This window comes from Capra hircus, chromosome 21 (genome assembly GCF_001704415.2).
Source record: "Capra hircus breed San Clemente chromosome 21, ASM170441v1, whole genome shotgun sequence".
NCBI lineage: Eukaryota > Metazoa > Chordata > Mammalia > Artiodactyla > Bovidae > Capra > Capra hircus.
In genome coordinates this window covers 20,033,708-20,061,261 of record NC_030828.1, presented here as the reverse complement: position 1 = coordinate 20,061,261, position 27,554 = coordinate 20,033,708, and the positions used below count along the sequence as shown (strand labels likewise).

General features: G+C 35.2%; 1 protein-coding gene across 1 annotated transcript in view; it reads right to left on the bottom strand.

Annotated features, from left to right (window-relative positions):
• The window catches only part of FANCI (Fanconi anemia complementation group I), a 62,837-nt gene that overhangs the window by 23,574 nt on the left and 11,709 nt on the right, over positions 1 to 27,554 (bottom strand). Inside the window, exons 4-19 of the mRNA XM_005694969.3 lie at positions 26,377 to 26,507; positions 25,791 to 25,947; positions 25,653 to 25,710; positions 24,115 to 24,156; positions 23,665 to 23,788; positions 23,167 to 23,252; positions 21,492 to 21,618; positions 18,257 to 18,346; positions 17,484 to 17,620; positions 14,376 to 14,556; positions 12,952 to 13,039; positions 7,327 to 7,457; positions 6,790 to 6,860; positions 5,880 to 5,994; positions 4,692 to 4,814; positions 922 to 990 (exon numbers count right to left, since the gene is read on the bottom strand). Coding sequence (XP_005695026.2) covers positions 922 to 990; positions 4,692 to 4,814; positions 5,880 to 5,994; positions 6,790 to 6,860; positions 7,327 to 7,457; positions 12,952 to 13,039; positions 14,376 to 14,556; positions 17,484 to 17,620; positions 18,257 to 18,346; positions 21,492 to 21,618; positions 23,167 to 23,252; positions 23,665 to 23,788; positions 24,115 to 24,156; positions 25,653 to 25,710; positions 25,791 to 25,947; positions 26,377 to 26,507 — 1,730 coding nt within the window. The remainder of the gene's footprint in view (positions 1 to 921; positions 991 to 4,691; positions 4,815 to 5,879; positions 5,995 to 6,789; positions 6,861 to 7,326; positions 7,458 to 12,951; positions 13,040 to 14,375; positions 14,557 to 17,483; positions 17,621 to 18,256; positions 18,347 to 21,491; positions 21,619 to 23,166; positions 23,253 to 23,664; positions 23,789 to 24,114; positions 24,157 to 25,652; positions 25,711 to 25,790; positions 25,948 to 26,376; positions 26,508 to 27,554) is intronic.

Here is a 27,554-nt window from a genome sequence, read left to right as displayed (position 1 = left end):
TACTGCTGTTAATTACTATTGGTACATAATAGTCTCTTGAATTCTCTCAACATGTACTAAAAAAAATATATATATATATCATACAATGAAATATTATTTAGCCATAAAAAGGAATAAATTACTGATGAACCCTACAATATGGATGACCCCTGAAAACATCATGTTAAATGAAAGAAGTCAGTCATAAAAGACCACACATTGTTTGACTCCATTTATATGAAACGTCCAGATAGGCAAATCTAGAGAGAGAAAAAGGAGACTGATGATTGCTTAGGCGTAGAAGGTTTGAGGAAGGATGGGAAAATTAGAGGGGGGGTAGCTAAATGGTGTGGTTTTTTCTGAGATGATAAAATGTTCTCAATTGACTATGGTGATGGTTGCGCTTTGTGAATACACTAATTCAAATAAATAATAATAAATGTCAAGAGTAAAAAGGTCTTATTCACATTAGAAACTCTTTAGCTAAATTCTTCTCATCTTGATGGTCCTCTGAAATTATTTCATAATTTGCAGCTTTTTAAAAAAGCTGAGAAATACAGAAAATAACCTAATAGACACTCATGAATATGTCACTCAGATTAAGAAATGTCAATATTTTACTGTTTTCTCCAAATCACTCTTCTTTATCAGAAATAAACATAACAGATACTACCACTGATGGCCTTTGTATAAATGGTTCTACAAAATGTCCTTCTGACTTAGGATGTTAACTGAGGTTAATTGTCAGATGATGGCAATGTGGTAGACAGATAAACAGTGATTAAACTAAAACAACATGAAATAGCATCATGTACCCTAGGCATGTTTGCAATGTACCAGTGGACTAGTTGTGAATTATTTTATATTTTGAAAATTATGAAAAATGTCAATTACTTAATGCCTTGGTACCTGTTCCCTTATATCCATGAAAATATAGTTTACCTGTGAGAGCAGAGTTTGCATGACTGAATTAGCCAGCTGAGAATTCCTTCGAAGGACATCATAGAACCCCTAAAAGAAATCAGAGGACAAATAAGCTATCAGAGTTGCTAGTGATTTGGACAATCTTAACTTTAAAATATCTTTGTATTTCTTTACCTATTCTCAGCTCCCTGAGAATGAAAAAAAGATGGAGGCCATATATGCTAGAGGGAGAAATAATTCAGAAAGTTTAGGTTGTTGGCCTACACTAACGTGAGATCTCTGACAATGAGAACTGGATTATCAACTGACCATAATCCTCACAACTGTTAGACATCAGGTCTCGTCTGGCTTTGGAGTACTTTTCCCTTTCTCAGACCTCATTTTTTCCTCTTATCATACATTAGCAGCCTTCCTTTTTAGGGCACTCCCCCTCGTCTCCAGTGATTCAAAAGTGCCTCCTGGACCTAAGCACCCTAATGTGAATGACTATGACATTTCTTCCCATCCAAAATTTCCCAGTCTTATTTTAAAATTGCTCAGATTAAAATCCTGGGGAGGCTTTTCTTTTCAGAACCTGAGAAAGAGGTTACACAGTTCACCAGTGAGAAACAGAAAATGAGAATTGACATCCCCCCCATTTTTTTTTAAAAAACAAAGGATGATCAGCCCTAATAAGTATTAGGATATTTTATAAAAGTATAAAGGTAATAAAAAGAAAGTTGTGGTCCTGGCACAAAAATTACAGAAAAAGGCATAGCATACAAACAGAAAGACTCAGTACACATAAAAGAGGCAATATATTATATCTGAAAAAAGAAATGGCTAATCTGGGGAGAGTTGGGTCTTTATATATTAATATAAAAATTGCACAAGATTAAGTAGTTAAACAAAAGCATTAAAAAAATAGAAGAAAATGCTAGTAAATATTCACTGGAAGGATATGGACTCTACACAAAAGAGACAGTAGGTATCTCAAAGGTAAAGATTATAACCAAACTGTAAAATCTAAATTTCTAGCTCTAAAATGATTATCATTAAAAAAAAAAAAAAAAAAGCAAATGGCAATCTGGCCTGTGCTTACAAGTATGACAAAAGGTATTTATGTTAATAATACATAGAGTTTTTACAAATCAAAAGTACTGACTTAAGTCTTTGATGAATAAATGTATACCAATATCCTAACAGATTTAGGACTATGAGACATTACAAGGTAATTTTTTAAATTTGGAGCTAAATAAGGGTTGAGGGTTTCTTCTTTTTAATACAGATGATTGTGGAGAAGAGTTAACTTAGTAGTCTGAGACTGCTATCCTTGGCTGGTGGCTGTGAATCTGGCTGATAAACAGTTTCTTATACTGATAGAAAACTCCCGAAACAGTGAGAAGCTTATTGTGCCTAAACTGTATAAACAATATAGTTTATGTTCTTAAAGAGGAATCTGGTTTCCTGAGGACTTTACTCTATCAGCCTCTCCCTTGTGGTATTTTTTGCTTTGTATCCTTAACTATAATCTTAGTCATGAGAACAAATATATGCTGTTTTATGACTCCTAAAGAAATTTTTAAATAGAGGTGGCTTTGGGGACCACCCCCCCAATACAACAATTGTTCCAGCATTGTTTGTTAAAAAGACTATCCTCTTTCCATTGAACTACCTTGGGATCTTTGTCAAAACTCTACTGACCAATTTTATACTTTTCAATTGTGCTGTTCATCTTAGAGGTGGTTCACATTCCATATAACTTTTAGAATCAACTTCTTAATTTCTACCAAAAAAGCCTGGGATTTCACTCTATTTACAGATCTTTCTGATACTTAAAAATATTGACAATATTGAGCATTCTTTCTGTGAACATTGCATATCTTTCCAATTATTTAACTCTTCTTTCTCTCAGTGATATTTTGAGGTCTTCAGTGTACATATCTTGCATATACTTTGTGGAACCTCTCCTTAAGTATTTTTCATCTATTATAAATATTACTTTCAATTTTGAACTGTTTGTTGCTAATAAGCAGAACTATAATTGAGTATTACATGGTTACTGATCTTGTATTCTACAACCTCACTTTATCATTTTTTGTAGACTTACTGTATCATTTTTTGTATGGTCTATGTACACTATGTGAATCAAGACAGCTTTACTTCATACTTTCAAATCTATGCGCCTTTATTTCTTTTCCCTGTCTTGTTGCATTGGATCAGACCTTCACTTCAATGCAGAACAGAAGTTTTGTGAACAAATATCCTGTTCCTGACCAGAGGAGAAATGCATTAAATTCTCTCACTATTTAAATTAGATGTAAGATTCATAGACACCTTTTATTAAATTGAGAAATTTCCCCTCTAATCCTCATTTGCAAAGAGTGTCTGAGATTTTTCATCACAAATGTTAAAACAAAGGTATTTTTAATCATTAAAAAAAAAAATTCAGTGCTTGACAGCATATACTATAGACTTTAAAATGTTCTATCTGTAACCCACCAATGTGGTCATTCACAGCGGTACATTACTGTCAGACATTCAATGTGGTACAACAATATTCACAGTGAAAAACTGGAAGCCATAAAAATGCCCCCAAAATAAAAAAAAGTTAAATAAATTACTGTATACATAAAGAGCACTTTTTAGCATTCAAAATTATGTGGCAAAGAACATTTAATAAAATAGGAAATGCTTACAGCATAATATTAAGAGATAAAAAGCTAGAGAAGTCTATGATTCCAATTTTGTGTAAGTATGCATATAAGTGGTAGGACTAGTAATAATCAAAATTTTTTTTCAAAGTACTTTCTATATTTTTTACAATAAACCTGAAAAATCCAATGTCAGGTATGGTGCTTGGCCACTACAGTAGCTCAATAAATGCTATTTTAAAAAGGCCAAATGAAAGTATAGCTGTTCTCTGAAATGACTTGCACTTAATCTACCTGCTAGATTATCTAATGTTCTCCATCCTATGAAATATGTGTGCTGAAGCACAAAGCATACTAAATGCTAGAAATTGTACTGCAGTCTCCCATGACTGCAGACTTTTGTTCCACTGGCTGAATTATATCCTAATTACAAGTCAGTAGTAATATCTGTTCCACTCATTTTTTGCTAATTGTACTGTCATTACGTAATCTACTCAAGACATTCTGTAAACTGTTGGAAACCAAGAGCAAAATGACAAAGAAGCTGTCTGGGGGAATTCCCTAGCAGTTCAGCGGTTAGACCTCTGCTCTTTCATTGCTGAGGGTGTGTGTTCGATCCCTGGTCAGGGAACTAAGATCCTACAAGGCATGCAAGCATGGCCAAAAAAACCCCAAAACGCACTAAAAACACAAACAAAAAAACCCCAAGAAGTTGTTTTTATGAAAACTAAGTTGAATGTTTTGGAAATATTTAATAAAAATATCTGTAAAACTAATTTCTGATGGATTGGGGGAGGGGTAAGACAATTCTAAAAACAGGGAAAAAACTGAACACATTTAGAGGATTTCTCTACTAAGATTAATCTGGAGTATTTTTCATACTCAAAAGCAAAAGAACTCTTCCTTAAAACAAAATGGTGGTAAATTAACAGTACATTTAAATATATTTCAAATGAAAACATTTAACATGTTTCAACTATTCTTTATGCTTCCTCACCTTCAATGAATTTTTGGCTAAGCATCAACAACTAGTAGTCCTCACTGCACTAAATAAGAGCATATCCACTGTACTCTGATAAGAAAAATTATTAAAATTAAAAGGATCAGTGGAGTTGGGGAGCGGAGTACTATATCCCTTTCACCCTAGTGATTTACCTCATAAAGCATGAGTCGAACATCAGCCTGCTGACCTAAGCATCTCTTCAAACTATCCATGATCTCAAGGCAAAAGGTCTCATTGGCGACAGAATTGTAACGGCTATGGATATCCACGTGGACCTGAAAGGAAGAGAGGTCAGTTCATGTAGATCTTACCTGAGTAATAGTTCCATTAAGGGGTAAAATGAGCTGGTATTTTTGGTCAAAGAATCTTACACTTAGCTTTCCCCATATGGCAAAACCCAGAGCTGAGGCAGACATTATAATCATTATCAGGCCACGATAAGTATCTTATTCCATTTTGGAATAAGAATTTTCAAGCACTTAAAAAAAATTAACTTTCTCATTCCTTAAGATTTTCCTTGGCAATGTGGTACAACAATATTCCTAAGTCACCTACTTAGGAAGGCACACAGATTATTTCATGCCACTAGAATTTAGTAGTCATAATAAACTTGATTTTACTTAAAAGGCTAAGAATTGAGCTCTTCTGAGGGTTCCATGAACTCCTGAGAGGTTTAGAGGCAGGTAGTTTTGTTTCAATATGGACATGACAAAGAATAATATCAGGTGTGCAAATAAATAAACTATTAAAACTGAGGACAGTAACAGTATTAGCTAGAGGACTGCTGTGAAGGTTAAATGAGAAAATAAATATAAAGCACTCAGCAGTGTCTAGCTCAGTGCTGTCCATTAGAAACACAATACAAATTACAAATGCAAGCTGCATATATAACATTAAATTTTCTAATAGCCAAATCAAAAGAGTAAAAAGAAATTGGTGAAATTAATTTTAATATTTTACTTAACCCAACATAGCCAAAATATTATCTCAACACATCATCAAAATAAAAAATTATGAGATATTTTACACTTTTATCTCACACTAAGTCTTCAAAATCCAGTGTGTGTGTTTTACATATATATACAGCACAACTCAATTTGAACTAGCCACATGTCAATCAACACACAGTTCAAGAGCCAACTTGAGGCTAGCGGCTACCATACTGAAGAGCAGTTTAACATACAGCAAATTTGCCACCAGTTAAGTGATGGCTGATATTATCATCGTCAGACCCTCAGTTTCAGGATCATCTGTACAACCAGAACACAAGTAAAAAAATCTTTACATCATCAACTCCTGCATCAGTGCACATGTAAGCTGGTATGAAAAAAAGTCCTTACCTGGCTAACACCGATAGACTGACTGCACTGAGAAGACGACAAGCTGCCTAAAACTTTAAAGTTCTTCAGTAGCAGTAAAAACCCAGCAACTGCAGATTTTCGGGCATCAAGCTGGCTAGCTCAGGAACAGACAGAGAAGAAGTTACCAAACAGTACTGATTTCACAGGAATAGGCTTCTGTGTCAGAAAAACCCAGTTAGTTTTCAACAGAAAAAGAATGTGTATTAATAATGAAGAACAGAGCAAAATAAACATACTTAAAATAAGGCATCGCTGTTCACATCAATTTAGGAAGTACAGGAATTCAGCTGAAGTTTTCATCTACTTAACCTCATGACACCATCTCTACTCTTCTCTATTCTGCTGACCAGCCTTTGTGGGCAGTGAGAACAAGAGTCCTGAGAGGCTGCACAATGAGTTGATAACTCAAACATAAGTACTAAACAGCAAAGGAAATTGTTGATTTTTCTGAGTCTAAAGGAGACTTCCCTTCTACATAGAGGAGTGCAGTGCTTGGCAACTTATAAACCCTCCATCCAGAGAAACGATTCATCTTACTGAGACGACAACATACAATGCTGGCCTATCACACACACTTTTGGGAAAGGACTAACAAAAACTGTCAGCTCTACAACATGGATAAATAGCATCTGGCTGCTTACTAGTTGCTCCTCTGAATACCCATGAGTGTACTATAATATGGACAATGTGATAATAATTTGGTATTTTATCCTTAAAGTAGCAAATTCTTTCCACAGTACTCATCTCATAAACCCTCTAAGAGATGGTACTGTCATCTCGATCGTGCATTAGGAATTTGCATGACTGCTGTACTAGAGGTGACTGCAGAGAGGACTTTAGGTAACATTAGAGAGCATCACTTCCTAGGATCTCAGGGGATGCTACATACCTGGCAAACATGGCTTTCCGAAGGACAAGTATCAAGGAGTCTCTTATTGACATGCTGACTTTGAGAAGGGGCTGAAAGAGGAAGAATCAGTGTTAAAAACAGCAATCTGTTTATTAGCCTTAGCACATTTCTATTCAATACTGTCACCATTTGGCTTAAGAAAGCTTGGTTCTGTTTTATAAACATGCTGCTATATTTACTGCACTTAGTAATAAGGACAGTTAATACTAATGCTAAATTGAAACTAGTCATGAATACCTTTATATCTACTGTCTTCCATTAATAATTTCCTAAGAGCCTTTCAATTACTTCACTGACTCGAAACAGAATCAAAGGAGAGAGAATAGTACTATGAAGAGGGGATAAACTTGGAAAACAGACCCTAGCTCAGTACTTCTGCTCTTTTAATAGAAAGTTCTGTCTTAGAATCAAGGGAAATAGGATTTCTTATACATATGTAATTATGAAGAAATACATCAGACTTCCACTGAACAGTTCAACCTTGCTCATGAGCTACTTAGGAGTCAAAAGACTTACCTGCACTGCCTTCAGCAGTCCTTGTACGGTTTGAACGGGCAGAAAAGACAAATAGTCAAAAGTTTCTATAACTTTAGATGAGCAGCTTTGAAGAACTAACGGTGAATACTTGATGATATCTGAAAGCAGGTCTGAAAAAGAGAAGCTATGATCAGTTGTCTCAAATAACTAAAGAGGTTTTAAATAAAAGGAACATAAATATGGAAAAAGAAATGGTAAAAACGTTTTTTGCTCCTTTCTCAAGTAAGTCAAGTAATATACATTTCTGCTGATCCTATATACTGAAAGGTCAATGGTAACCAGATACTTTTCAAAAATTTTATGTCTAAAAGAAAGGAAGAAACTCATTATAGTGCCTGAACAACCAGCACACATTGTCTTCATATTTCCAAGCTGAAATAAATCAATAAATATTAATTTTTATTATAAACAAGCATAATTATATGGTCCTACAAGGAATATACAGAAATACAAAACATGGTCTCTCTTCCTTCAAGAATGATAATTTAGTTGAAAATCAAGAAAAAAAAAATTTTTTTTAATTTTATTTTTAATTGGAGGTAATTACTTTACAATATTGTGCTGGTTTCTGCCATACATCAACATGAATCAGCCACAGGTATACTTACGTTCCCCCACTCTGGAACCTCCCTCCCACCTTCCAAGAAAAATATATTTTAAAAGAATGAAAGAAGTAACAAAATCATATCAAGTATCCAATAATTCCAAACACTGTTCACTGTCTATGAAACAGTAGAGAATTTAAATAGGAGTGTAAAGAAAGTGATCATTATGGGATGGTATGCTTTAGGTGAGCAAAGAGGAAAAGGAAATTTAAGTTAGATTCTAAAGAATGCACAAAGAAACAGGAAAAAGTCCAAGTAAAAGTACAGGAAGGTAAGTCAGTGTAAGACATATTCAAAGGATGGTGGGGAACTCTGTGGAGGTGGGGTGAAGGATTCAGAAAAGTAAATAACGGAAGTTAATGTTGGAAAGTGAGGTTCAAATTGTCAGGGACTTTTTTGGGTTTTTTTGGCCATGCCTTGTGGCATCTGGGATCTGAGTTTCAAAACCAGGGATGAACCCAGGTTCACATCAGTGAAAGCACCAAGTCCTAACCATTGGACAGCCAGGGTATTCCATCAAGAACCTGAAATAAGAGGATAAAGACCTGGTAATTTATGAAAGAAGGTACCGGTGATTTCTGGGTGACAGACAGATGTTTTGGGAATACTGTTCTGGTAGTAATTTGCAGGGTGAACTGCTGCAGAAAGAAAAGCAAGCAGGGAAACCAGTTAGGAAGCTGTTGCAGTAGTCTAAATGGAAGGTTATAAGGTTGGGAATAAGACAAATTGATGTCTGTGTGTGGAAGGGAGGGTATAAAAAAGAAGATTAAAAACTATGAGGGAAAGAATGAGAGAACTTAGGTACCAAATGTATTCCAGAAGATTAAAAGAAATTCTAGCCTCTGGGACTCAGACATCCATGTTTCACATAACAGAAATACGGACAAAGGAAAGAGGAGGTTGTTTGAAGGAAACAGTATTACATTTGAAATAAAATTTAAAAAAAAAAAAAAGCTAAATGGAAAACAGCTAGCAGGAATGAAGGCACTCAGGCACTGAACTAAGCAAATAGTCCTGACATAAAGATTTGGGAGCCACTCCTACAAACCACCCCCCCGCTCCCACAAAAAAAAAAAAACAAAAAACAACTGAAATCTTGAGAACAGAGGTGATGATATCTACAGGTAAGAGAGTGTATAAAAAGAGAAAGAGACACTTTCCACCACGATGGAGTAAGAATTATCTTCACTTTAAACACCTACAACAAAACAAGCCTAATTATATGAAACAATAATTTTCAAACACTAGATAAGCAGTACAGAAAATGATCCCCGAGAGTGGGAAACACATGAGGAGAGGCTTATAATTGTCCCATATTACTGCCTGGAGAGCTTCTAGGCAGGAACACAGAGAAGAGAAAACTCAGAACCCAGTGGTTTTCCTGAGTTAAAGAGACAGAGTTGAGAATTCAGGAAAGCCAAGGCAACTAGCACTAGAAAGGAAAGGGGTGCAGTGAAAGCACCTTGGAGATGTGCAGGGAGCTCTCCCTGTATGTGAGCTGAGTGCTAGTCAGTACATGCGTGTGAAAAAACGACCTGAGTAAAGCTAAAAGTTACTGGCAAGGAGTAGGCACATCCATTCTCTGAGGTCATAAAGGGCAGGAAACAGTTCACATTCACAACACCCACAGTGTACACACCTAATAATACACAAGGAGCGTTGCTTTAATTGTAGCATCAAGTTGGCCCTAGATTAAAAGCTGTCTGGTCTTTCATAACACAACATAGAAATAATCATCAAAAGGATTAAATACTTTCCAAGAAACAAGTGAAAGTGAAGTCGCTCAGTTGTGTCTGACTCTTTGCGACCCCATGGACCGTAGCCCACCAGGCTCCTTCATCTATATAATTTTCTAGGCAAGAGTATTGGAATGGGTTGCCATTTCCTTCTCCAGGGGATCTTTCCAACCCATGGATCAAACCCGGGTCTCCCGCATTGCAGGCAGACGCTTTACCGTCTGAGCCACCAGGGAACTCAAAGCTCAAGAATATTTGAAGGAAAAAAAAATTCAGCAAATCAACAATGTGAAACTCACAAAGTCTGCCATCCAATCAAAACTTATTAATGATGCAAAGAAGCGGGAAAACAGAACTCATGATGAAGACAACATAAATCAACAAAAACATATCAGAAACAACACAGTGATAGAATTAGCAGACCAAACTTAAATAACACACTTCTAAATAACCCATGGGTTAAAGAACAAATCACAAGACAAATGAAAAAGTATGTGGAATGGAATGAAAATAAAACACAAAATTTACAGGATGCAGCTAAAGCGAAGTTCAGAGGGAAATTTACAGTGTAATGCCAGTATTGAAAGAAAAGAGAAAGACCTCAAATTAATGACACACGCATTTAACCAAAGGTAGCCCAGACTAAACCCGAGGTAAGAAGCAGAAAGGACCCAAAAGAGCACACAAATCAATAAAACTAAAAACAGGAAAACAACAGAGAAACTCAATGAAATGAAAACCTGGTTCTTAGAAAAAAAAATCAATAAAACTGATAAACTTCTTGCTGATAAATACAGTATTCCAATACTATTGTATTTTATGGACTCTGAAATCTAAAATTTTCATGTATCAAGAAATATTCTTCTTTTGATTTTTTTCACCCACTTTAAGAAAGCAAAATGAACCCAATGCAAGCAAGAGGAAGGAAATAATAAAAAGCAAAATTTGGTGAAATTGAAAATAAAAGAACAGAGAAAATTCAAACTAAAATCTCATTCTTTGAAAGGCTGTAAGCTGACAAGTTTCTAAGCCAAACTGATAAAGAAAAAAAGACAAATCACTGATATCAAGAATGCCTGAGTTTGCAGATAACGTGATTTCTATGTAAAAAATCTTTAAGAATTGCTGAAAAGCTACTAGAACTAATAAATGGGTTTACCATGGCTGCAGGCGATAAGGTCAACTTTAAAAAAGCAACTATTTCTACGTGACAACAGTTAACAATCACAAATTGAAAATTTTTTTAATACTATTTACAACAGTGTCAAAAAAATGAAATAGGGATCAACTGACAAAAGATACACGATACACGCACTAAAAATATAGAACAGTGTTGAAAGAAATTGAAGACATAAATAAATGCAGAAATATATTGCATTCATGAGTTAGAAGACTCAATACGGTTAAGATGCCAATTCTCTTCCATATTAATCCATAGATTTGAGGCAATCTCCATCAAAACTTGAGCAGACTTTTTATAAAACTTGACAAACTGATTAGAAAATTTACTTGGAAATATAAAGGACCTAGAATAGCCAAAATTATTTTGAAAAAGAACAAAGTTATAGGACTTACACTACTGATTCTAAGACTCAATATGAAGCTATAGTAATCAAGACATAACATAGCTCACTGAAATAGAAGATTCCTAAAATAGATCCACACATTACATAGTTAGTTGATTTCAATAAAGATGCCATAGTAATTCAATGAAGGAAAGATAATCTTTTCAAAAAACTGTGCTGGAACAATTGGATAGCCATAAGCAAAAGAATGAACTCTGTTATATCACACCATACACAGAATTTAACAAAACTGGATCATACATCTAAGTACAACAGATGAAAATATAAAGTTTTTAGTAGAAAATATAGGAGAAACCTTAGGGACCTTGGATTTGGCAAAAAAAAATTTTAAATACATGACACAAAAAGCAGGAACTATACAAAGAAATTGATGAACTGATAAAAATATTTGCTCTTCAAATGACATTGTTACAAAAATTAAAAGTCAAACCACAGACTATGAGAAAATATTTGCAAAACATGTATCTGACAAAGGATTTGGAAAAATCTCAAAATTATGCTGAAAAAGCCAAACCAAAAGGAAAAAGAAAAAAAAAGGAACATATTGTAGGATTCCATTTATACAAAATGTTTAAAATCTATAGTGACAGAAAGCAGACCAGACTAGATAGGAGGTCAGGGAAGGAAAAGAGATGCAAGAACAAATCAGAAAAAGGCGCCAGGGAACATCCTGGGAGACAGGGAGGGTCATGGGCTTCCCCAGTGGCTCAGCAGCGGAAGAATCTGCTTGCAATGCAGGAGATAAGGGTTCAACAACCAGGCTGGGAAGATCCCCTAGAGGAGGGCATGGCAACCCACTCCAATATTCTTGCCAGGGAAATCCCATGGACAGGGAGCCTGGCAGGCTATAGTCCAGGAGGTTGCAAAGAGTTGGACATGACTGAAAACTTAGCACACACATAGATATGTTCTTCTTGACTGTGGTGAGTTTCCATTTCACAGGTGTACACATACACCAAAAGTCAAACTCTTACACTGTAAATATGTGTACATTACTGTGCCTCACTGTATTTCAGTAAAGCTGAATGTAAAGAAAGAAAAGAAGTAGAATGAAATGTCAAGCACAGAACTCTGGAGAACCTTGACATTTAAGGACAGAAGAAAGGACAGAAGAAAGAAAACCAATCCCTAAGAAGAAAGAAAAACTGAGCACAGGCAGGATAAAAGATGCAGACTATTACAGTTATCAGAGACCTTCAGGAGTTATAAATAGTGTAGAATGAAAAGGAAATTAAGAAAGCTGGTGATTAAGATGAGTGGATTTAGGCATTAGGAAATATGTATTAAAAAAAAAAACAAAAAATTCAGAGGTCACCAAAGAGACCAAAGAGGTCACCAAATGGCCACTGGTCACTCTGACCAATGAAGCCAGAATGTCAAGGGTTAAGAGAGTGGGAGGTCAGTAAGTAGACAGCAGAAGGACAGCACTCACTTGACAATTATTAAAACAAAAAAGAAAGTTGATGCAACGTAGAAGTTTCACGCATTAGTTATATGCTCCTTTCCTTCTTGACAACCACAGACAATATAAATGAATTTATATTTTACTGGCATCATAATCAAAGATGTGGCATTAATCTACTATATCATTAAGGGTTTTTCCCAGGATCCAAAGCATTATGACATTTAAATAAAAATATTCCTGACAACTTTTTCCACCCTTTCAAAGTTCAATACCTAGGAAATGACTGATGGGGGAGGATGCTCTGGTAACAACCCTGTTGAGGACCTGCTCCAGAATTTCTTGTCTGATCATCTCATGGATCTAAAAGGAAAAGAATCAATAAAATATTCCTTGGTGACCTTCAGCTTACAACTGTATTGATATCTATTAGGCAGAATAAAGAATAGTTTGAATATGGGTAAAACTGGACTGCTTATTTCACAGACAAACATTATGTGGATCATCTGGAAAGAATCATTTAATTCAACTCTCATCCTATATTCAAATGATTCATTAACCAGGCAAACTTTTATTAGCCTAAAAGAGAGATCACATGTAAGGTCCAACAGCAAACAGGAATAATTCTACCTAGGTATCTACTATATGTCAATGTCCATATTTCTGACAGTATGCACAACTTTCATATTAAAAGCCCATAAAAAACCCTGAAAATCTAGAAAATCTTCACCAACCCTGTCCTCAGTTTCTAGAAGCAGAGTAGTTGCCTTAAAAAAGATCTGTTTGAATTTTTACTTGAACTTTAGCTCAATTTCATACCTGAACTTGATTACTTTCAGTAGAGACTGATTTCTTTCAGACTCTGGACTAATAATTTGATTATTAGTAAATTCTATGTTCTACCGACACTGTGACAAAGCCAACAACTGTGTGAACCAAGCAGAACCTTGATTTTAAAAAAGACTAATTTTAAAACAAAAAATATTAAGTCTTATTCTAAGAATGTTTTTAAATCAGATTACTGTTAAACAGTCATGTGTATCTAACACACAATCCTCAAGGACTATTATATAGTATTCATTTCACTTCTGGATCAGAACATCAGATTTACATTTAAAATGACCTCCACATAACACTGTTAGGAGATACTTTTGGTGTGTAGATACACTGAAGAATGGATGTCAAGATGACTTAGAGAAATCACTAGCAAAGCAAATTTGTTTAGCCTCAGATATGACCTTACTTAGACTGAGATAAGTCATAATATGGTAATGAATTAAAAGAATATGAATTTCCCATTTGCGGTTCTTCAAAAACAATAAACCAATAGGCATGATTCTTCAAATTTGATGTTCTACAGTGACCTAAAATATTATATTTTGTGTAAGGGAATAAAAAAAATCCAGAAATGATTTACTGCTAGAGGAAGAAGAGGAAATCATAAGGAAGTTAATCTATATTCAAACTTCTAAGAAATGGTCAGAAAGAACAGAAATTAGAATAGATGAAAAACTCAGATAAAGAGTGAGAAAGTATTTCATCAAACTGCATCTATTAATGTTTCAACTATTATCCCAGTTTCTGTTCTGGGAAACTGCTACATACTCAAATTGTCCAGTCCCCCAAACTCCCAGGTGAATGCCCTATTTATAATATAATACAACAAAATGAGGGAATGGTTGCCAAACTCAAGTCTCACCTTGAAAGTTTCCAACAGGATATCAGCTCCCAGCTTACAAGCATGCTGGTTTGGCATTCTAGAAAGACCTGAGCTGGTTTCAGCAGTTTTTCCATCAGGAATCCTCTTTGGCCCATAGGAATCCATTAAAAGGAAGCCAAATTCTACCAAGCCCTGAGTAACATGATCCCAACTATGAACACTGCAGGAAAACAAAGTTCAGTTAGGAAGAAAACCTTTACAGAATACCTTACCTCTACATTCTTTGCCATGTTACACATTTCCCAAACTTGACCTGTATAACCAACACTCCACATGAGTCTTTCCTTTTCATGTACCCTTAATCTGGCAAAAATCTGAATTTTTGAAGGATCAGTAATGGGGAATTGGTAGGCAAACAATCTCTACCGACAGATCACCATGAAAATCCAGAAACTATGGAACATGAAGCAACATATGGAAGAAACTGGAATATTTCAGTGTACAGATCATTAGAGATTGCCATTCAAGATTTCATGACTACATGTTAATTTCTGCTTCTACTATTCCCCTCATGCCAATAACAACACTTATATACATATGCTTACAAGTTTGTCTTCCTCTCTAGATTGAGATTCTCTCAATCAGTGTGGATAGCACACTGTAGTCATATTTTTGCTCACAGAGCCTAGCACAAATTCTGGCATATAGAAGGCACTCGGTAAATATTTATAGTAGGAACATTTATATTCATATTTATTTCATATTCATATTTATAGTAGGAATTGGACTGATGAATGACTAGATTTCAAAAGCATGAAATAAAACTACAACCAACCTTTGGAAAGCAAGAGAATCCCTGGTGATTTTATACCACTTAATGTTACCCACTATAGTGGAAATAATGTTTATAATAACCTTTATATCATTACATCTACCTGCTAAACAGCAACAAATTATAATGCAGCATTAAAGAATAAAGGAAACAGTTGTGAATAGATTCTCATAACATTCTGACAGATTTTAACAATAGACACACTCTAGGGATCTGGGATCAAGATAATAAAATGAGTACATGCTCCATTTTTCCCAACCTAAATACCCACAAATGACAGAAAGGATAGATATAACCATGTGTGAATGTCTATATGTGGTGCATGCATACAATCCATGATAACATGGAAAAATAAGAGGTGCTTTGACTGTCTAGAAATTATAAGGAATCCTTAAAAAATGAAAGTAACCCAAGGAAAGAAGAAATCATAGACAACATTATGCAGACTGAAAGGATGCCTCCAAAAGCAGATGCCAAGGGCAGCTATGCTGGGAACTGGAAGGAACCCTGGGGCAACTTTTGTGGTGACTGGCTAGGATACCCCTAAATGAAGTTCAGTACACAGCAGCCTTTTCCACCTTTTTCTCCAAAACCTCACTGCATCTGAGGCCTGAGAGGCAGAGCAGCACTCTGAGAGGATGACAACACGCTGGAGGATTAGGGAGACACCATACCTAGAAGATTAGCCCCTGGTACATCCTACTGCTATCCTCAAATCACTGAGGTAGAGTGTGTTAAATAAATACAGCACTCTCAGACAAACTAATGGGGAACGTCAAATACAATAATAACGAAATAAGCAATCACCAAATACAAGAAAATAATACCACCAGGAAAGAGAAACATCAAACTCAACAAAGAGAACCAACCCTACAGGAAAAGATTAATGGAACAAATAGAAGATTTTAAAAGTCTAATGAATATTCTCAGAAAAAAGAGAATATTATCGCAGGAAACAAAAAAATAAACTGTTATGAAAAAACAACCACGTAGAAATTTTGGAAATAAAAAACATGATGGATAGAGTGAAAACCTCAACAGATGGCCTAAGAATAAAATGCGCAGAACTGAAGAAGTAACTAAAGAGTGAACTAAGGAGTTTTTATTTTATTTTGGCTGTGTCAGGTGTTAGTTGTGGCATGCGGGATCTAGTTCTCTGATTAGGAATCAAACCCAGGGCTCCTGCATTGGGAGCATGGAGTCTTAGCCACTAGACCACGAGCGAAGTCCCAGGAATTTTTGTAGAACTTGACATAAAAAGACAAAAATATAGAAAGTATGAAAGAAAAATTGAGACATAGTATACAGAGCAAGATATTCCAAGAGAAAAAGGAGAGAGTACTCAAAAAAAATAAAAGAAGAAAACATTTCAAGAGGAAGTACATGAATCCTTATAGCGGAAGGGCATACCAAACACCAAGCAGAAATCAGATGGGCCAAAGTATAAGATTCAAAAGATAAACGTAAACAAAGAAACCAGTAAAATAATGAAGTCTAAGTAAGTATTGCTTGTTAGTAATAATGTTGAACAAGAAGGAAGTGGAGAAATTGTGCTATGCACTAAAGTTCTCATTTTGGAGAGAAGAGGCAGTTACAATCCGTTTTGCTACAAAATGTCTTAACTGTAACGTGAAAGAGTTCACATGTGATTGGTACAGACGGGAGTAAGTATAACCTAGAAGTTGTATTGGTTCATAGGTGATTTTTTTCCTAGTACATTAATGTTTTGCACCTTCAAATTATCTGCAGGTAAGCACAGAAATTGTCAACAGAGCTAAATTCAGCAAACCAAAACCACAAAAAAAGCATGACTCAGTAAAGACTGTTATGACGGCTGATGTATATTCTGAAATACAACATTAACCATGAAAATAACAACCAGGATGGTAACCAGTTTTTTTTTCTATTTAGGTTAAAGATAGATTTGCCTAAAACTGCTAATCAGTTGTCTAAAACTAATTCAATTCCATCCATCAGCCCCAAACTCCAACAGTTACAGTAAACAAAACTGTTTTTTATTTACCTAAAAAGCCAATGAAGACTTAGACCAACAGAATAGTAATAGCATGAAAGGAGCAAAGGTACCTACTTCAGTTTCGTATTCTTGCTAACAAGGTGGCCATGAAATCAGGCCTTGGGATTTAAGAATCTGTTGATACAGGGAAGTCTGCTTGATCAATTTTAAGGGATTTAAACCTTGATATGTGAAGTCAACAGCTATAGTCAACAGTTTTCTCTGATGGGCCATAAGTATGGTACCACACTGCATTTTCTAGCACTAAATAGCTTACAAACCTTATGGTTCATAAACTTACCTATTATTTACCACTTCCAAGATCATGGTTGAAATACAATATCCATGAGGAAATAGATTCTGAATATATTTTGAGCCTTGGAGAAGCTGAAGATCCTTAAAGCTTTTTATAACTGAAGACTTTAAAAAGTCAAACACCTAACATAAAGAAAGAAATAGGAAAATGAAGCAAAAAATGTATAGCCCATACTAAAGAATCTTAACCCTGTAACTGTTCCTACTTGCTGCCACACACTCATATCCCTACAACTGTTTCACTAGATGAGCATGATGCAAAAATTATAACTTTCAGTGAGAACTTCAAGGAGCTGAAGACATGCCTGACTTGATAGAAAAACGGCTAAAAATCAATATTACCCACCCCCAGGGAAACACATATGAGAAAAAAGGGTAAAGGATTTTATATTTTCATTCTTGCAAATAACCTATTCTCATTAATTTCAACTTGGTCAAGGAATATTTCTTAGAAAGCTACAACATAATATGACTGCTATGAATACCCAGCTAAACTTGCCATTCTTGCTACCTGGACTGTGTGATGTTCCCACTTCTATTCCCATCTTAGGCCCTGGCTTGCCACATAGTCGGAAACGGAAGTATAAATCAAGTATCTGAAGAAATCTTCAAGCAGCTCCCAGAGAAGACTGTGGGCCTACATTCTTACAGGGGAATTAGCTGCTGGCAGGATGTGAGTGAAATTGTTTAGGCAAGGATAAACAGGCTACTATACTCCTTATCAACTACAGAAGGAAATCAAAAGTCACTCATAAATACCTGTTCCTCAAATCTTTGGATTCTTGTTACAGAGAGCAAGAGGGCGATGCTGAAAGGACAAATACTGCTGAAATCTCCTTGCTGTGCTGCCTAGAACAGATAAACCGAAAAGAAGTCATAACTTACATCTGAAAAATATAACATATCCTACTTAAAAACAGGTCCTTAAGTGGATCAGAAACCTAAACCTAAGAGCTAAAACTACAAACCTTTAAGGACTTCCCTGGCAGTCCAGCAGTTAACTCTGTGTTTCCAACTCAGGGAGTGCAGGTTCAATTCCTAGTTGGGGAACTAAGATTCCACATAACACAGTATGACCAAAAAAAAAAAAAAGCCTATAAAAACTTTTAAAAGGAAACACAGCAGAAAATCTTCAAGACTTTGGATTAAAGATTTCTCAGATATAATGCCAAAAATATAATTTATGTAAGTAAAAAACTGATAAACTCGGCCTCATTAAAAATAAAAACTCTGGTGCTTCAAAAGAAACACCATTAAGAAACAAGCCAAGGACTGAAAAAAATATTTGCTAATTACATACACGATAAAGGACTTGTACCCATAATATGCAAAGAAATCTTAAAACTATCTAAGCCATGCAATCAAAAAATGGGGAAAAGATTTGAGTAAACATTTCATCAAAGATCGTTGTTGCTGTTCAGCTGCTAAGTCATGTCTGACTCTGCAATACCAAAGATATTAGAATGGCCAATAAGCTGTTTTATAGCTATTAGAACAGGTATAAAAAAACAGACAGTAACAAATATTGGCCAGGATGTGGGAAAAAAAAGGAGTCCTCATACAGTGCTGGTGGCTATGTAAAATGTTGTAGCCACTTTGGAGGACAGTTTAGTAGTTTCTTTAAAATATAAATATAAATGTATTACAAAACCCAGAAATTCTACTGGTAGGTATCTATCAAGAGAAATGAAAAACACATGTCTCTACACAAAGACATGCATTTGGATATTCACAGCAGCATTATTCATAATAACCAAAAAGTAAAAACAACTGCAACGCCCATCAACTGGTGGACAGCTGATCAATGGACACACACACACAGTGGAAGACTATTCAACAACAAAAAAGAATGAAATACTGATAAATGCTACAACATGGATAAAAACCTTGAAAAATTATCCTCAATGAAAGAAGCTATACACAAAAGATTATATATTAAATGATTTCATTTATATGAAATGTCTGGGAAAGGTAAATCCATAGAAACAGGCATGAAGGATCTTACAAGGTGATGAAAATGTTCCACAATTGAATTATGATGATGACTGTTGCACAACTGGGTAAACTTATGAAAAAATCACTGAATTATACTTTAAAATGAGTGTATTCTACATTACATAAACTGTAACTCAATAAAGTTAAAAAGCAGGTTTTTGAGCCCTAAAAGAAATGGTAGACAACAAAAGAAAAAAATAAATCAAAGATGAATAAAACAGAAAACCAACAAACAAAAATAAAGCAGTAAACAAATACAAAGCTGGTTCTTTGAAAAGAACAGTTACTAGAAACCTAAATAAAAAAAGAATAAATAGACACAGAGAAGATAAAGGAGCTTTAAAGGCTACTTTTCACGTTTGGTCTTTAAATATCTTCTCCTACAAAAGGGACCTGAGGCTCCTTGGAGAAATCAGATGCGATAAAGAAAGTACAGGTGTGTTTTGGATAGCTTATGCCATGAAAGTGCTCAAGACTAACGGGGCCATGTCAGAAGGACACATAAGCCAACCTCAGGGATCCAAATGGCCAAATATGGATCACTCTGGGTACTGTTTATGAGTACATGGAATTTTAAAAGGTTCATGGTTGCATAGCAATATTCAAAAAAATAGAGGGAGGTGTGGGGCTCTTTTCACAGAAAACCAACTAGAAGGAATGACCAATAAAACCTTCTGATTTTAATTCTACCATTTTCAACTCCCAGTGTAATTACTGATTTAGGACAAGAATCATTAATAGATGGGAAAACAAAATCCACTGTGTGAAAGGTTGCTAAGGAAAGGATTTTCACATGTCTCAAATTATGACCCCATGGATTAATTTCTAATTACAAAGGGAAACATTTATCTTTGCAAGTGAAGAAAACTGCTGGTCCTTGTCTTAATAAAATGATTTCGCTAAGATTGCCTGATACTATAAGCCTTTTGACGTGATGCAATAGAATAGTGATGGCAAAATAAAGACTCTGGGACAAATCTAGCTCACCACCTATTTTTGTACAGCCCATGAGCTAAGACCGCTTTTCACGTTTTTAATTGTTGAGGGGAAAAAAGTCAAAGGAGTAATAGTATTCCATAACACATGAAAATTAAATAAAATTAAAACTCAGTGCCCATATAGTTTCACTGGCCCACAGCCACACTCAAGCATTCATGTGTGGTCTCCGGTGGCCTTCTTGCTACAAGAGTGGTGCAGCGGTGACAGAGGCCATGTGACCCGCAAAGCCTGAAATAGTTTATCTGGTCCTTCAGAGAGAGTTTGCTGACTCCAACAAGAGAAAAAACACAACAGCATTTGTGACATATTCTCACCAAAAATGTTTAACTTGAATCTAATCATGGGGAGACAATGAGACAAACCTGACAATGTGAGACACAAGAAAACTGGGCAGGATTCTTAAAAAATTCAATAAAAAGGTATTAATCCTTATCGTACAAGACACATGGGGAGATACTCAGGCACTGAAGTGTCACTATTTCCTCTTTTAATTGGTTCAGAAAAAATATTCTTGAGAGAGGTGAGATAAGGTAAATGTTGCACAATCCTTAGAGTTCAAAACATTTCTAATTTTTACCTTACTACTTCACAAAAATTTAAAAATGACTTAGCTCCACAAAACTCCATGATTTACTATGAGGAGGAGACAATTTCCCCAATTCGCAGATAAGGAAACAGGTCAAGAGTGAAGTTCATATAATAATGGAGCTAAGGCTAAATTTTGAGTTTCCTACAGAACAGTCTTCATCTTTAAAAAAACAAACAGAAAAACACTAGAACACTTAAGGTTTGGTTTTAAAAAGGGACTTGCTTAAAAATGTAGTGGTATCATGTATCTTCCACTTTCAAAGTTAAAAAAGAGACCCCCTAGACCCAGGGTCATTCTACAGTATTTCTATGTATTGGTTTCCAGTCATTAAACGGCATAAAAAGAGGCTTGAGTTCAAACGTCCTTGTTTCATAAAGAGATCCTGAATCACCTTAAGAGTCTGGTTACTACCTTTAAGTGTTTCAGGAGTTCTCTGCCTAGCTCAAAATCCAACTTGATGGCAAACACAATGTGTAGAATAATGGTGCCTTCCACGTGACGAAGTTCATCCAATGGTACAGTAACAAGATCCAAGTACCTAAAAGATTCAACAGAAAGGTTTGAGCTATAGCTTGACCAAGAGACAACGGTGCATTTGCTCATATGAACGAATAGAAAAACTCAGGCTGAACTAACAGGATCACTGGAGGCATGCAGAAAGTACAAAATCTACTGTCTTATTCTCTGCTCCTTCTCATGAAACCTCTTGAATGAACTGTCTATGGTCATTATTTCCACTTGTTTACCTCTCCCCAGTTAAATCCAACTCAATTAGGCTTCCGTGCCCTCCCTAACCTCCCTTCCAATGCTATTTGATTATCCTTGCAAGGGCTACAAATGACCTCTACATTGTCAAAACCAATAATCAAGTCTCATCCTAATTAAAGCCTCAGTAGATATGACACAGTTGGCCCCCTTCTTTCTGGAAACATGTTCTTCTCTTAGTTCCTGGGGCACTGTCACTGGCCTCAAATTATTTGTGCTGGCTCATCCTTCAAGTGGTAGAATGCCTCTGAAAGTTCAATCTTGGGTTCCTTTTCTCTTTTCACAACTTCCCCAGGGATCCTAAAGAGCGTGCAGGCTTCAGTTCCTTCCAATCTGTATCTCTGGTCCCAACCTCTCCCTGAAAATCCAGACTGTCTGCTCAGCACCTTCATATAAAATACTAATACATATCTCAAACTTATATGGTAAAAACTGAGCTTATTCTCCTCTAAACCTGCTTGTTCTGTCAGTCTTTCCTAACTCAATATACAAGAACAACTTCTCATCAACTGCTCAAGTAAAATAACTTAAAAGTTATTCCAGGTTAGTAGACTGAGATAGGATTAAAAGCACAAATGTTGCAGACAAATTGCTTGCATTCAAATCGCAGCTTAATTTATGGCTATATAACCCCAGGAAATCCCTTATCTCTCTGTGCCTTGGTTTCTCCATGCATAAAATAGAGACAAAATGGAGTTGCTGTGAAGTTTAAAGTGCTAAGAACAGGACTTGGCACACAGCAAGCATTCTACAAATATTTGCTTCAGAAACTCTTTTCCAGCCATACCGTGCTGTGTCCTGCCTTTGGACTAACTGTTCCACTGAGAAAGTTCTTTTCCTTGAGCTATATACTACGGCTCTTATCCTCCAGGCTTCTGGTAACACAGCACCTTCTCAGAGGTCTCCCTGACCACCCAACCTAACATAGCTACGCTGTCACCGTCACATCATCCGCTTGAAACGTACGCATAGCCCTTTCCACTCTAATACGTTTCTTGCCATTTCTTTTCTCTTCTCATTAAAATTTCTCCATGAGAGCAGGAACTTTGACTAGTTCATCACTGTCCCAGGTCCAACAGCTTCTGGCACAGAATAAACACTTAATGCCTTTGAAGTCTGTAACTACAGAGTCATTAATGCTGTTTTCCAGGAAAGATTAAAATAAAAGAGTTGAGGAGACTACACTATTTTTAAACTTTATTACTGAGCAACTAAGGGGACTAGCAAAATACTATACTGAGGGGAGGGTAGGGACTGAAGAGTTAGATAATGAGATGATGAATTTGGAAAAATGATTTTATTTCTATACTCTTTGACTCACTCATCATCACTTTTTTCCTCATTGTGTTGCTGATCTAGCTTGTTGAAGAAAGCTATGATTCCTCCCAAGACCCTCTTTCGGCTTCCCTGAAAAAGAATAAAACAAAATAAATAAGGGCAAGTTAAAGTACTTTTCAACTTGAAGAATTTTCAAGTATGAATTTAAATAAATTATAAGCTAGACTCACACTAAGAATTTAGAGAACACTTTTATAAAAACACTTTTTGAAATTGAGTTTGAAATACATCTTAATATCAGACTCTAAGGGGCCTACAATCCACCCTTTCAGAGCTCTTCACCCCTCTTCCTACCACACACACGAGACCAGAGATAATACACATTCACTCTGGCTGAGGACCATGACATTTTTAGTAGACCAAATTGTCATACGTGAAATGAAAGTTTCTATGTCCTAGTACATAAAATAAAGACTATGAATAAGTTGAATGGTACTAATTGGTCATTATACCAGAGTTTAAAAAAATATTTTATTTATACCTTTGAGGAGAGAACCAGAAGCTGATAGACCAAGGGTGGTATTTCTTGAAGATTCAATTTGGAGAACACCTTAAACACTTTTTCCACCACGAATTCCACTTCTTCTGCAGTCAGAGGGACAGCCCTGTGGATCAAAGATTCTAAAGATTACAGACTAATTTGGGAGATATCAGAATATTGTTAATTGCCTCTTTTGATTTTTCTCTAATGGAGAACCTTAAAGGAAACCAATAACCTTACCTCAGCAAAGTTATCTTGGAAAAAAAACATAAAGTTATACTTTAAATAAGAAATTAAAGCAAAAAAGGGTGGGGGAAAATCTTGTAACAGAAAACAGAGGTATCAAATACTCTTACTCAGGAACAGTGGTATTTGAGCTTACTACATTTCAATTTCTAGCAGGTAAGTTCTCACAGCAGGATTAAAAAAGAAGGGAATGATGATACTTACTTGAACATCGAGGTGAGTCGGATTACATACTGATGATCCCACCTGATTAAAAATGAAAAAGAAAAGTTTATGTTGTTTTAACTTATTTACGTGTTACTTTGTAAAATTAGCAAGGAAGAAAAGAATTAGGGCCATTTCAAGTTTGATTTGCTGCCACTGGGAAATAACATCAAATAAATGACATTTAAAACAATGAAATAACAGCTTTTAACCTACCGGACTGGCACAATCAAAGCTTGATGACATTCAATGCTGGTGAGATTTTGGTAAACAAACACTTTCACATACTATTTTGTGGAACATACACTGATATAATCCTTCTGGGAAGACAAGTTGGCAATACTACTTATCAACTTTAAACATGCACATAACCAAAGAGCCACCCAGCTTACTATTAGGAATATATCCCATGTACATGCTTATAAAAGATCCCCGAGACATAAAAGAATATTAACTGCAACATCTTTTATAATAGCAAAAACCCAAATAGCCAATATTATTTATTGGCAAAAACTAAATAACAATTAAGAGATTAGCCAAATATCAAAATACTATGGAACTACTAAAAAGAATGATGTAAAGCAGGATATGCTGACATGAACATATGTGTTAAATGAAAAATAAAAGGTACATTACAATGTGGAATGAATAAACTTTTGTGTAATTAAGAACTAATAAATGGATAAACATACATGAGCTGATACATGCTTAAAATTATTTCTGTAAGAGACGTTATGAACCATGAAAGCAGTTATCTCTGGTTTGGATAATCTAGTTCCTTTCAATATACTGAAGTATAATCACAGTATTATGTAACTTAGTATTCTATTCATTTCAGACTATACATATATATATAAATATATATATATGAAAGTATATATAAATATGTATTAAGGATTTACTATATATATACATATATCACAAAGATCTTTCATCTTCCCTGTATGTCTTTATATATTTCATTTTTAATGGGTATAAATTGCATGGAGTGGCTCTTTCATAGCTTACATACCACAACTTACGTATTTCTATTATTGTATCCTTAAGTTAGTCACAAATTTCTGTACTGAAATGTTCATGTATGAAGACTTTCTTATACAATGCAGTTTTTCCTTAGCGTAGACACTCGTATCTCAGGTTTAAAGATACAAATACCAGGTTTAATGATAAAAATATCATTAAAAATACATTCAAAAAATATACATAAAAAAAAAATATCCCCCCTGCCCCAAAATAAAAGATAGTGCCAAGGTGACCTTCTAGCTTTGAAGACCCTGGGACTCCAAATAATACTATAGGGCTAAATTGCTGCGTTAAGATGGACAGTAAGTAGAGCCTATGTGTATAATGTTAGAACAAAGAATACAGCAAATAACCTCTCTCAAAAACTGATCACAGACTAAATGGTTTTATAGCAGCAAATCATAAATGAAAAAAAGGACTAAAACTTCAGTGATATAAATTCTCAAAATAATGGTATTCCTTTTTTTGGTGACTTGTGGTCCTGAGAAAAGTTCTTCATATTATTAAGGACTTACCTGCCAGAACAGAGGGCGTTAATCAACTGCTTCTTACATTCTTCCCCACTCAGTTCACCTAGAAATGCAAAATATACTGAAGAATAAACCCGATTAAGTGAAGAGAGAAAAAGCCACTAAAACCAGAAGAAAAATTACCTTTTCCAAAAGTCAGATTTTCCTTTTTGGTACCAAGGGCAGTGAGAATGATGGGCAACAGCTCCAAAGATTTTCCATTTGTTAGCTTGCCTTCATTGATAGCACTAACAAACTCATTGGCTAATTCAACCAATAACTGTCCTGGAAAACGGTGAACCTAAAAGTTCATGGGATTAAAAAAACATTCAGCAATATTTAGATGTTTGATACCTCTTTCCAAAAATCAGTCTTTTGCTGAGTTGACAGAACTGGCATTGAAGCCCAAAACTGGTTCTAAAAGTGATTCAGGGAATCATTCAGCTCTGGTAAAGGATTTCAAAAGGTCAGGATCTTCTATCAGTTCCCTGATGTTCTTAGATATTCCAGCTCTCGAAAGAGACACATGTCCATGATACCGGAAATGTAACATAAACATCTAGGTGGTTTATGGCTCCTTCATCGGCTATGTTGTTTTAAAACGGTAGTTCTTACTTATAAGTACGAACTATGGTGGGTTTGGGACATTTACATTTTCCCTCCCTCAATAAATTACCAACCCCACTCCAAATCCAACCAAAACCAAAAAAGTTTTTGTTTTCCATCTCACCTCCAGCATTAGCAATCCTATGATTTCAGATGCTACTTCTTTCTGTAAATCCCCTGATTCCAACAACTGGATACAACAACTGTATATCTTAAGTCTCTTAAGAGCTCCAGCTTCCTCAGAACAGGGTAAACCTTATCGTTTTAAACAGGTAGTATAGAAACAAAGAAAGAAAAAAGGAAGAAGTCTTACAAGGTTGAAAGGCAAACAGGAATAACAAACAGCTTTGCAGTTGAATATAGAAACAGAATTATCAAAATACTTCCTATGGTACTTAAAACAGCAATATTTAGGAGCTTTGAAAAAGTCTTTTAATTTAGACAGAAAACTGAAATACCACCTTTTCTGTACACTTCCACCCATGCCATTAATTTTTAAAATAATTTTATAGTGCAGAAGAAGGAACACCTTTTAATATTTCTTAAAGCTTTTCTGGGATCCAGTAACCCAAATTAAGTAACATACTTTACTTCAAAACGTCATCACTGGGTGAAGTCAGCAAGAAAATAGAGAAAAATACCTTGAGATGAATGGGAAAAAAAACACATTCCAAAAGTTATTGGCTACAGCTAAAGTAGAGCTTAAAACGAAACCTATAGTTGTAAATACCTACATTAAAAAAGATCTCAAATCAATAACCCAAACTTCTACCATAAGGAATTATAAAGAGATGAAACTAAACTCAAACCAAGTGAAAAGAATATAAAAATAAAAGCAGACATAAATGAAAGAAAGAATAGAAGAATAATAAAAATCAAGGAAACCACATCTTTTTCTTTGAAAAAATAAACAAAATTGAAAATCTTTAGACTGACCACGAAAAAAAGGGAGAAGAATCAAATTACTAAAATCAGGAATGAGAATGGCATTACTACTAATCTTGCAGAAATAAAATAAAATAAAGTAATAGAATAAACAACATATGAAATGAACAAATTGCTATACAGACACAAAGTTATCAAAATTGACTAAGATAATAGAAAACCAAAACAGACTTCTAAATAGAGACTAAATTAGCAATAAAACCTCTTCTACAAAGAAAAGTCCAGAACCAAATGGCTTTACTGGTGAATTTACCAAATATTTAAAGAATTAACAGCAACTCTTCCAAAAAAACAGAAGAGAAGGTAACATTTCCAGATTGAGTCTATGAGGTCAGTATTACCTTTATACCAAAACCA